General features: G+C 38.8%; 1 protein-coding gene across 1 annotated transcript in view; it reads left to right on the forward strand.

Moving 5' to 3' along the window:
* The window catches only part of Ccdc7 (coiled-coil domain containing 7), a 40,109-nt gene extending 30,248 nt beyond the window's left edge, over positions 1-9,861 (forward strand). Inside the window, exons 10-14 of the mRNA XM_004659679.1 lie at positions 713-743; positions 1,169-1,258; positions 3,334-3,410; positions 4,194-4,278; positions 9,715-9,861. Coding sequence (XP_004659736.1) covers positions 713-743; positions 1,169-1,258; positions 3,334-3,410; positions 4,194-4,278; positions 9,715-9,861 — 430 coding nt within the window. The remainder of the gene's footprint in view (positions 1-712; positions 744-1,168; positions 1,259-3,333; positions 3,411-4,193; positions 4,279-9,714) is intronic.
* Positions 9,862-12,826: the final 2,965 nt, after the last annotated feature.

A 12,826-nucleotide genomic window follows, 5' to 3' on the forward strand; every position in this document is an offset into this window, starting at 1 on the left:
AGTAGCTAAGGCTGACCTTTAAACAAGTAGCAATCCTCTTGGCTGAGCCTTCCATGAGCTGGAATTGCAAGCATGAGACACCACACATTCAACATTGATCTTTCAAATGCGCTTGACTTTGCAAACTTGATTACTTGGAACAGAGACCATCTGGCATCCAGAATCTACAATATTTGCTACATGACTATAACAAAAATGGCTGCCAATATATATTATATATTATATTTATATATAATATATTTTATATTCATAAATATATAAATAATATATATTATATAAAAATATAATATATTTATATTATATATTATATATAAACAAGTGCTGTTGGATACTAAATACTGTTAAAACAATAAGATGTAGGTTGCTGACACAAATAATCTCAGAACTGTTATTGTTTGATGTGGGGTGCAGTTGTGTGTGATTTCTGTGCAGGCCAGAGGAAAACGTCTGGTGTCATTTTTCAGACATTATTCGCCTTTTTTGAGACATTGTTTGTCTCTGTGATAACAAGTTCTTGCCATCACACCTGCTTTTTTTTGCATGTGAGATTTGGATATTGAATTCAAGTCTTCAAGTTTGCATACAAACAATTTACCAACTCAGCAATCTCTAGAACATCACATATCTGTGTAAGTGAAATTCATTAAAAAGTATATGTATCATTATAGTACATCATATATATTATATATCTAACTTGTGGTCTATTTTTCAGAGCGTTAAATGATCAAAGATTGTTGGAGGCTGTAAGTACACCCTTCTTCATTTAAAATTACACATTGTCCTTGAGTTCTTAGTACCTGTAGGAAGTGCCACTTGTTTGGTGTTCATTTAACCAATTGGGAGATCTCAATGAACATAAGAGTTAGAAAGTTGTGCATGTTTATTTTACCATTCTAGACTTTATTGTCACTCATAAAAATTCACTGCTGAAATATTAAATAATAATATTCTTCAGTGACCTAAATCATTCTGTTAATTGACTTCTGTCAGCCTCCAAAATCACTGTACTATCAAGGTTGATACAATTATTTGTTTGATAATATTATTTTCATGAGTTAATGAAGAATTTTTTCTCTTAAACACTAAGTATTCAACTAAACTTTTCATATTGAGATATTTGTATTTCATTATTTTTTTACATTATTTTTAAAGTTATATTTGCTTTTAGAAATACAAACAGATGCAAAGTGATTTTGAGCTGTTGTCAGAGGAGAAGTTTACATTGGAAAATGAAGTACAAAATTTGAAAGTTTCCAAGGTTAGTCAAGTCTTAGTGTCTGAGGACATCACACAGTTAATCCCAATCTGTTTATGCTGGACTGGAAAAACCTAAGTGAATGTTTTCTTCGGGATTATGAGGTCATCTGTCAAACCCATAAGGATGCAACACAAGCACACATGCCATTTAAAATTTTTGAAAAACATGTTTAAGGCCAAAATTTGATTTTCAAAATTATCAGTCAATTAAGATTTTCAAATTTCTTTAGCATGTGTTTTATGGCATTCTCTGAAATTAATGTGTCCCATGTTTATATCCACACACCAATGTTCAGGCCTTCTCAAAGGAACAGGCTGTGTTTTCTTGTGAGATTTACATGTTATAATTAATTCAACATATTAAAAAATTAATTTGTTTGTTTGAGGGAGAGATAGAAAGGCAGATGGAGAGAAAGAATAGGCTCGCCAAGCCCTCCAGCCACTGCAAACTCCAGATGCATGTGCCACCTTGTGCATCTGGCTTGCGTGGGTCCTGGGAAATCAAATCTGGGTCCTTAGGCTTCACAGCCAGACGCTTTAAATTCTAAGCCATTTCTCTAGCCCACAATGTATTTTTTTGATTAATTTTTTTATGAGAGAGGGAGAGAAACAGAATGAAAGAGAACTGATGCTCCAAGGTCTCTAGCCACTGCAATTGAATTCCAGACATGTGTGCCACCTTGTGTACATGTGTGATCTTGTGTGCATGTGTCACCTTGTGTGTCTTGCTTACATGGCTTTTGTGGAGTTGAACCTAGGACCTTAAGCTTCGTAGGGAAGCTCCTTTATCACAAAGCCATCTCTCTAGCCCTCAACCTAATCTTTAAATGGATCACTGGCCGGTTTTTTCCCTTTCTCTCTCTCTCTCTTTCTTTCTTTCCTTTCTTTCTTTCTTTCTTTCTTTCTTTCTTTCTTTCTTTCTTTCTTTCTTTCTTTCTTTCTTTCTTTTTTTTGCATTATGTCTTTCTTACCAATTCCCTACATCCTGTAGGCACTACTACAAGTGTTTGCAACAGTGAGGTGGCTTTCAGGACTCATAGACTGCATCGTTGCAGAAGTGACTGGTCTGTTACAGGCTGTAGTTACTGCATTGTATATTAAATTATGTATAATTTACATATAGAACAATACTGAACACAAATGGCCCATGATTAATTTTGTTTTGCTGCTGTTTAATTTTTCTTGAAACATAGCATAGCGACTCTCAAAATAAGATGGATTTTTTTTCTTTTTTCTCTTTCTTTTTAAATCAAGAACATACTTTGTATGGCTACTTCATATGTTGGTACTATCTTTTCCCTCCTCCCTGCCACCATTCCACTGAAGGCTCTCCTCAGTGGGGTTGCTGGGATTCTCCATGGGGTTGTGAGTCATGTGTTGTGAGAGCAGCAGTCAGTTATTGGAGGTGGGCAATGCCTCTGGGTATGATGTCCCAACTTGTGGCTCTTACAATCCTTCTGCCCCTTCTTCTGCAAAATTCTCTGAGCTGTGGTGGGTTTTAAGTCTACTTCAGTGGTAAGCTCTCAGTAGCCTCTGGATTTCTGCTTTGGTATGTGTTGAGTACCCACAGGATCTGTCTCCTTCACCCTGGTGCTGATTGTCGGGCTTACTATGGAAACAGCACTCTTGCTCACAGTTCCTTTGTGGTTTCACCTGGGTCTTGGCTGAAGTGTGAGGGCTGGTTTATCTCCTCCAGTCCCACTAGCTTCTGAAAAATAAAAACAAATTCTCCAATGGAGAATGAAGTCAGCATTGGTTAAATGGGATAAGCATTATTGATTTAGGGAGCTTTTGATGGAGATAAGCCCCTCTTTTAGCAAAAGACTAGAGGGAGCTTGTCATTGGGAGACCATAATCTTGGGCTCCATAGGATTCTGTTACACACACACATATATACATATCTGTATGTGTATGTATATATATGTACACACACACACACACACACATATATATATATATATATATATATATATATATATATATATATAATATATATATATATATATATAATCATACATGCTGTTTAACTTGTGATATCCTTAATGACTTATTTCTGGTTTACATAAAATTATACAGAATGCAAAATCTACAAGCAATGATGAATTCCCAAAGAAAGCTTTAAGAACAGAGATAAAAAAAGAAGAATCACCTGGGTAAGAAATCCAGATGTGCAATTCTTTCTGTCCATGCTGATTCACATCTTTACCAATGACAAATGAAGGTCATTATACATGCCTTTTAAACAGGTTCTTTAAATCTAAAATTATCCAACACATAGTTTTCTAAGTAGACCAAAGGTATGACTGTGGAGAAAAGCTAAAATGATGAGAATAAAATGACAGGGGTGGCTGAGGAAAGAGGTTGACCACTATCCACAGAACAGGTCAGCTTATCTACTTGAGTATTAAAGTCATCCTCTGATGAGGTCACCTTCTGATGAGCATTAACATGGGACTCAAGTATCTTTATATCCTTTGCCCATTCAGAGAGTTCTATCCACATGCACCTTCCCCAAATATCCTCACCAGTTTCCTAATTGTGCACCTTCCAAGTCCTGGACCAGCCAAACCATTGGCCACAACCCATGAATCAGTGTATAAGTGCATATCTAGCCCTTTTTCCTTCCAAGCAAAAAAAACAACCATGTGTTCTACTCATAGTTCTGCCCATTATGAAGACTTTCCTTCACCACAGTCCTTCAAAGTTTTCACAAAAATGGCCTGTGATGCTGCAGCTGTCCCACTTCTGGGAGGTGCCCGCATTACGAGCTGAGCCATCTGTAAACCATGCCCTAGTCTTCTGTTCTTCAGTCAGTTGATCACAAGGCACACATCATGATGCCATAGGTGCATGCTTACAGGCAGAAGGCACTGTAACAGGAGTAGCAACCATAGGCATTTGGGCAACTGTCTCATGTAACTTACTTGTACTTTCAGGGCCTGCTTGAGCCCGATCATGGCTATACCACTTCCACTTAGTGATGGAACGCTGCTGTGCACGTCCAACTTTATGGCCTGGCGGGTCAGATAATACTCAGCTCATAATGGGGAGCTCTGGCCGCATAGTAACTTAATGGCCCATTGTCAACTGTTCAGTTTCTATTAAGACCCAATTGCAGGCCAAGAGCTCTCTCCCAAAGGGAGAATAATTGTCTGCAGATGATGGCAGGTCCTTGTTCCAGAATCCCAAGGGCCTCCACTGTGATTCACCTATGGGGATCTGCCAAAGGCTCCAAGCAGCATCCCTGTGCACCACTGACACCTCAAGTACCATCAGATCTGCTGGCTCATATGGCCCAAAGGGCACAGCAGCCTGCACAGCAGCCTGGGCCTGTTGAAGAGCCTTCTCTTGTTCTGGGCCCCACTGAAAAGTAGTAGCTTTCTGAATCAGTTGGTATATGGCACAGAGTAAGACACTCAAGTGAGGAATGTGCTGTCTCCAAAATCCAAATAGGCCCAGTAGACATTGTGCTTCTTTCTTAGTGGTAGGGGCCAAATACAACATCTTATCCTACACCTTAGAAGGAATATCCCTGCATGCCCCACACCACTGAACTCCTAGAAATTTCTCCAAGGTGGAAGGTTCTTGAATTGTGGATGGATTTATTTCCCATCCCTGATGCGCATATGCTGTCCCAGCAACTTCAGAGTGGCTGCCAACTCTTGCTCATTTGATCCAATCAGCATAATGTCATCGATATAATGATTAAGTTTCTGATAATCCACTGTCATTCTCCAGGATTCATCTGTCTTCTGAACATGCCAAATAGGAGAGTTAAAGGGAGATTTGGTGGGAACCACCACCCCTGCATCAAGTCCTTTATAGTGACATTACTTTCTACAGTCCCTTCAGGGATGCAGTACTGTTTTTGGTTCACTATTTTCCCTGGCTTCCATTTGGCCTTTCCAACCATAATAGCCCTCACTCTACAAGTCAGGGAACCAATGTGGGGGTTCTGCCAACTCCTAAGTATATCTATCCCAATTATGCATTCTGGGACTGGGGAAATAACCACAAGGTGAATTCTGGGTCCCACTGGGCCCACTTTCAGTCTAACATTTGCCAAAATTCCATTGATCACCTGACATCTGTAAGCACCTACTTTAACTGAAGGGCCATGGTGCTGTTTGGGGTCTTCTGGAATCAACGTCAGTTCAGAGCTAGTGTCCAGTAGACTCTGAAAGGTCTGGTTATTTGCTTTTCCTCAGCGTACAGTTACCTTAGCAAAGGGCCACAGGTTCCTCTGAGGAAGGATAGGACTAAGCTTAACTCTGAAACTTTTGGGGATTGTGGGAGGGTTCTTCCTCAAAGGGACCCGGCAACCTCTTCAATTAAAGGGCTCAGGATCTGTAAACATCTGGAATTCATTTGTGGTGGCTGGAGGCCTTGGCATGCCCATTCTCTCTGTCTCTCTTCTCTCTCTGCTTGCAAACAAATAAATAAAAACATTAAAAAATCATTTTCTATCATTCCCAAGACCTGAAGATTCTTTTTGTTTTAAAAAAATTATGTCTTTATTGAACTTTCCATTCATGTCTAGTATTATCTTCCTTCATTTGTTCAGTTGTTTTTGATTTGTGTTTTTGCATGCATGCACGTGGTGTGTGTGTTGTTATGTATGTGATGTATGCACATGCAGTGCCCCTGTGGCCCCTTGTGCTCACCTCTGACAGAGCATGCTCACCTGTGGTGGCAGGAGCAGACCATCTGGTGTCCTGCTCCATTGTTTTGCCTGTTCTTATTTGAGCTAGAGCCTCAGACAGGAGAGCCATATTGCCACAACTACTGTGATTCTCAAACTGTTAGGCAATGTTCTTAAAAGGAAAATGTTACAGGAATTCCAATTAAAATCAGCTAAATGAGTAAGTTGTCTCAGCCTCTCTCATTTTCAAATTCTAGCTAAACAACAAAAGATGAAACAAGACATATACATTTTCAAAAGTGAACACAACTAGGCATGTTTATAGTGGGGCAAATGTGGATATGTCTTATAAATATAGAACAACTTCCAAAAGTGTGTAAGAAGAGATGAACTCGAAGATGGGGTAGGGATGGGTAAAAAGACACCTGTGACATGTAAAAAGAAGGAGGAAACATGTGGGGGGAGAGAATTAGGGGACACATGAAGGAAGATAAGAGGAGAGACTAGAATAAAAAGCAAATTAAATTTGAATATGCCATAAATAGAATAGACAAGATAGATTATTTTGTACAATATGATATATGAAAAATGCAACATAAAAGAATGAATCTTTGCATAATTTTCAAAGGTTGCTACAGACAAAAGACTAGATTTTAGAGGCTGGAGAGATGGCTTAGTGGTTAAGGAGCTCACCTGTGAAGGCTAAGGACCCATGTTTGACTCTCCAGATCTCATGTAAGCTCTATGCACAAAGGCAAGGCAAGCACAAAGTTGCACATGCCCACTAAGTGGCACAGGCATCTGGAGTTCGATTGCAATGGCTGAGGCCTTAGTAGGACAATTCCCTTTCTCTCTAAAATAAAAAAAAAATAAAGAATGGGTTTTAGAATAGAATAAAAAATAAAGCAATAGCTTTATTCCAAATTATACAATTAGGTCATTTAGAATATATAATACAAAAATTATTCTTGAATATTAGGTTGACAACAAAATAGAGTTTTATATGAAGAAATTATAGTACTTCATGAAGGGTCATAGATAAAGAGTGAAAAAATAGAAATGCTTTGTTTAGAAGGTGCAATATGCTCAGTATTTCCATTCACCATGTTTTCCAGATTAATAAATAAATTTGAAGTCACTTGTATTTAGATACAAAACAATTGTGTATGTGCTTATGTTTGGTGTATTAGTATGGTATGTTTGGTGTTGTGTGTGTGATATATGCACATGTCTGTGCAGTAAGCATGCTCTGTGTGGGTGCATACACAGACCAGAGTACAATGCAAGTGTTCTCCTCTGTCCATTGCCCATCCATGTGTTTCCTTGAGATGGTGTCTGTCATCGATTCCCGAACTGCTATTTTTATGGACAGACTGGCTGACCAGTGAGCCCCATGGATTCTCCAGCCCCAGTTTCTCATAAGACTAGAGTTACAAGTGGGTATGGCCAACACAGCTGTTCAGGTGGGTGCTAGGGATCAAACTGAGGGAGAAGCATTCCTTCATTCTTACACAGCAAGTACTCTTATCTGCTGAGCCATGTCCCCAGGCCATGAAATTATTTTTGAACATGATGAAACTATTATAATAAATCAATATATAATGTAAAATTTCAGTGATTAAAACTATTCAGTGATTAAAGCACTGAGGTTCTGTCCTGTTCTTGAATGAAAGTTCCAGGACCTAGACAAATGAATATAGTAATTTAGCATTTGATAAATTTTTAGTACTAAAAGTTGTCAGAGAAGGTAAGATAAGTACACAAAATAAACATTTAGAGAAAATAGTAAGGTTTCTCTTTCATGAGATACAACAAGAAAATTTATAGGTAATTTAGGGTACCCAAGTGTAATAAATGAACATTGAATAAGATCACAATGTTATCAACTAGCCATAGGCATATCCAGCCTGTGGCTCCCAGGCAGCATGTATCCTAGCAAAGCTATGATTTCAGCCCTAAATACTAGTAGATGACAACATCAGGTCATAGCATCAAAAGGCTGGGCATCCTCTGAAGGGCAAACCTTCATGTACATTATACCCCACAGGAATATGTATGCAAATTTGGCTTTATTAATCTTAAAACATTCTGTAGACTGCCATGGTGGCACACCCTTTAATCCCAGCACTTGTTATGCAGAGGTAGGAATTTTTTTTTTTTTTTGAGTTTAAGCCCACCCTGAGACAAATTACAGGTCAGCTGTACTAGAGTGAAACTCTACCCCAAAAAACAAGAACGAAAAAAAACTGTGGTGAGCAAATAAGATATGAATATAAGTATAAAGCAGCACCTTTTATTTTAAAAATATTTTTATTTATTTGTAAGCAGAGAGAGATAGAGAGAAGAGAGACAGAAAGAGAGAATAGGCATGTCTGGTCATCCAGTCACTTCACATGAAATCCAGTTGCATGTGCCAACTTGTGCATCTGGCTTTACGTGGGTACAGGGAAATCAAACTCAGGTCATTAGGCTTTGTAGGCAAGTGCCTTACCCACTGAGATATGTCTCCAGCCCTCAAATACTTTACATGAATATATTTAACAAACCTGTAGGAAAGATAGATAGCTCTTTTCTAAAATACACAAATGACACAAATAGGCTAGTCATGATTCCAAAAGACACATGCCTGATACCTGCATGCAAATATACAATCAACCTCACTAACTATTGAATTATTGCAATTCACCAGTGGGATAGATTCTTTAATATATCCTTTTGCTAAAAACTTACTGGGACAGAAAAAAAAATCTGTTGATAGTTGCCAAAATGGACACTCTCTCACACACTTCTATTATTGATATGAATTGGTAACTTTCAGGAAGAATGAACACAGTAAAAGTCTTGAGATATAAAGCCATTACATTCAACAGTATACTTCTGAACACTTCTAAAACTATAGAAATGACCAAAATGTACACCAATAAGAAATAAATTATGCCAGTCATTGAAAACATGCTTCTGTAACCTCCTGTAGTAAATGTATTTTTGTTACGTAAACATATTCGACATTATTTCATGAGCAGAGCTACAGTGAGTGTGTGCGGTGTGACACAGTACGCATCACAGTTCAAGTGTGTACACACAGCTCTGCTGTTTGCGGTGTGACACAGTACGCATCACAGTTCAAGTGTGTACACACAGCTATGCCAGTTGTACTTAGAAATTAAAAGGATATGCATAAAAATTGAGTGATTTTTCTGTGTTGAGTTTTTAAAATGACTTTTCTTTATCTTTATATTCTATGTAATAAAAATTCCAAAAATTACATTTAAATGAAGCTTTCAATACACAAGAAATAATTTTCCCTATTTTCTCTGTTCATCGCCAATAATAGCATTAAAGCAGCTGATTGAATAATTCTTAGATGTTAGTATAATAAAAGTGGAAGACCTTGCTCATGCAAATGTGTTCTGGGAAATAAGAGTGGGGAGAGAATTTGGGTGTACATATGTACAGATTCCTGAAGTTTGTAACTTTGACATGAAAAAGACAAAGAAGGGGCGGGGGAAATGCTCAGGAGATCAGAGTACTTGCCAAGAAAGTGTGAGGTGGCACTTTGTAAACAGCTAGATGTGGTCATGTACACCCGTAACCCAGCCACTCTGGGTTCATAAAGAGAATCCATCTCAAGGAAGCATGCTCGCAAGCTCTCCGCTGGTCTCTACATGCACATGCGTGGGGTGTGCACATCTGTTTACACATGTGCATACACCACACACATACCATACCACACATGCTACATACACACTTGTGAACAAAGCAAAGATAAAATGGCACAGATGGCAATGCCTGACAAACCACTTTCTTCAAAACAGGAGACAAAAATGGAAATAGATTCCAGCAAAGAAGAAGTTGCCCATGAAGATTCAGAAAGCATGCCATCGGGAAGACAGCCAAAGACTACTTCCATCTCAAATCTTGGTGGACAAAAGAAAAATGAGAAGAAGAAGAAGAAGAAATAACATACTGAGGTAAGGAAGCCACTAACGCCTCCTGAGGACCTTTATAGGCAAGGAATTCACGAAAACCTCCTAAGAACAAACTCCGGTAAGGAAGTCACTAAAACACAAGAACATACTCAAGTAAGGAAGTAAAAAAAAAGTCATTTAGCATGTGCTCTGTGATAAACTGACCTTGTGCATTATTCTTTACTTCATTTGGACCCATTCTTATTCTTTTTTTTTTTTTTTTTTTTTTTTTGTTTTTGAGGTAGGGTCTCACTCTGGCCCAGGCTGACCTGGAATTCACCATGTAGTCTCAGGGTGGCCTTGATTAAAGGTGTGCACCACCATGCCTGGCTTCCATTATTCTTTTTATAGGTTTGAACTTGTTACTTTATCTCCTAGATATGTGAATTCATGGTCATCTTGAATACAAAGCCATAACTTGAGTATATATTAATTTCGAATGTTCTTTTCAGCATCTAAGATTTGTAAACCTGAAGGAAATAGGGTACCAAAGAAAAAGATATTCTGCTATGAGTAAAATCTCGTTCATTAGAAGATCCTTATCGTCTAATAGTAATATTGGTTAGAATCAGACTTCTTGTAGGAGGAGAATACATAAATTACTGGCATGGCCAGCAGGCACAGATCTCTGACTGCCCTCCTAGGGGCTACATACCAGAAGTATCCCGATGTGAGACTGAAGACGCAAATCTAGTGTGAAATCCAGCAAGTTGGTTTTCAATATTCAGAAGGGTAAGAGCTACAGAGAAAATTTTAAGCAAATGAATAACCTGTAAGGTCTATGTCTTTAAAGAAAGTAAATTGTGCATTGGTGAGGCACATATATTATTCTCTGGTATTGATCCCATAGTTTAAAAGCTCTTTTGTTCATATTATATTTACTTCATATTTTTGTCACTGTAGCTCTCCTGGTATTGTAGTACCATTATTGGCTGGAGCACAGGACATTGAAGGTTCAGCTTTTTCATATGATGTGATAATTACCAGTATTCTTGTAAATGGGCTTCACAAAGATGGCATGTTGTCACCTTGTGACACTGGAAATAGAAACCTAAAATCTGAAAGCAGTAAAGGAAAATATTTCCATCTCTGCTCCTGAACACTAGGTTGGAGAAAAGGCTGCAGTCTTTATTAAATTACAGGGAGGTACAAGAATTACTATCATCTCAGTCAGGAATTGGATATAATTATCCTCTAATCCTTAGTCGATGGGAACTGGTCACAATTGAGGACTACAGTGAAAGATTTGAGGAGAGAGCTCAGTCAGTAAAGTACTTCCCTCACAAGTACAAGACCTGAGTTTGTCACCAGAACCCATGTGCAATGCCAGACACACTGTCGCATGGCTGCAGCGTAGCACAGGGGAGGCAGAGACAGAGGCCGATCCTCAGAACTAGCTGGAAAGTCCGTCTGTCCTACTTGGTGAGCTCCAGGACAGTAAGAGACCCTGTCTCAAAGGAAGTACACAGCACTCCTGTTGATAACACCTAGGTGTCCTTTCTCCTCCACATGCCCATACATGTGCACACACATACATGCACACCTCCACACACTAACACGTTCACACTTGTGCATATGCACATACACACATACATATTAAGATATAGTGAGGATGAAATAATGTTTATCTGTTGCATGTTGTGAGTTTTATGTAAATTTATGTTGCAAGATTTTTTTTTTACCTCTGTCCTCCTTGTCTCCATGATTGTATGAAAATCTCATGTGATATGTTAGTACACAGGCTGATTCATGTGACATAGAGACCCAAACTTTATACTGACTCTAGCACAGTAGTTTATTTTCTCATGTCAATAGTTCAGGGTAGTTCAGAGTCACTTTTAGTGATAGTTTTCTACAAAATCATGTATCTTGGCTCATGGAATCCTCACTGTTGCATCAGGCCTTCCTGGTTTCTATGCTAAGTGCCAGAATCCAACTATTAGAAAAGAAGACAGGGCTGGAGAGATGGCTTAGCAGTTAAGCGCTTGCCTTTGAAGCCTAAGGACCCCAGTTTGAGGCTCGGTTCCCCAGGTCCCACGTTAGCCAGATGCACAAGGGGGCGCACGTGTCTGGAGTTCGTTTGCAGAGGCTGGAAGCCCTGGCGCACCCATTCTCTTTCTCTCCCTCTATCTGTCTTTCTCTCTGTGTCTGTCGCTCTCAAATAAATAAATAAAAAAAAAAAAGAAAGAAAAGAAGACAGAGGGAAGACAATAAGGAACTTTCACTTCCCAGACCGAAAATGGTTGTGATAGCTTGAATGTGTACCCCTGCTCATGGAGTCAGTCTTTATTATTATTATTATTATTATTACTTGTAACTTGGATTTCAATGTGCCTGACTGGGAGAGGTATCACTGGGGGAGGATCCTGAGGGTCAGCCCTAAGATATATTTGGGGAAGATCTGAATTCCAGCCCTAAGGTGGAATAGAGCAGTGTGAGTTCTGGCGGGCTCACGTATGTTTTGCTGCTCACTTTTGCTCTTTCTGTGGTGCTGGTTGCTTGGTGGTTTCTCTCTGCATGGATCTTCTACCATTATGCTGCTTCCCCTGGACCTATAAGCCTGGAATAAATCCTGTTCTTCCCATAAACTATGTCTGTCTGAAAGTTCACCCCAGCAATGTGGTCCACATACTTTCTCCCACATTCTACTTTCCACATTATCTGTAGGTGAATTTAAAAATATCGATTAGCAATGTTCCTAAGAAGAAAGTCAAATGAGTCTGGTGGCTACCCAAATAACTATGTTGCAGGCTGGTAAAGATGAAGTCAGCTCACATTTACAAGAAAGAAGCACAGTTGGGTAGAATGCAGATCTGAGTAGAGGCAGCATTTATGATACAGGAAACTGTCTGCTACTGTTCGCAAGAGATAATCAATTAATAAAGTCAGGCTTGATAGGCCACAGGACTTATTTGCATCTAACACATCAAAAAGCATTTTAATATGCATTCTCAATATA

The sequence above is a fragment of the Jaculus jaculus genome, chromosome 5 (genome assembly GCF_020740685.1).
Source record: "Jaculus jaculus isolate mJacJac1 chromosome 5, mJacJac1.mat.Y.cur, whole genome shotgun sequence".
In the NCBI taxonomy this organism is placed as follows: Eukaryota; Metazoa; Chordata; class Mammalia; order Rodentia; family Dipodidae; genus Jaculus; species Jaculus jaculus.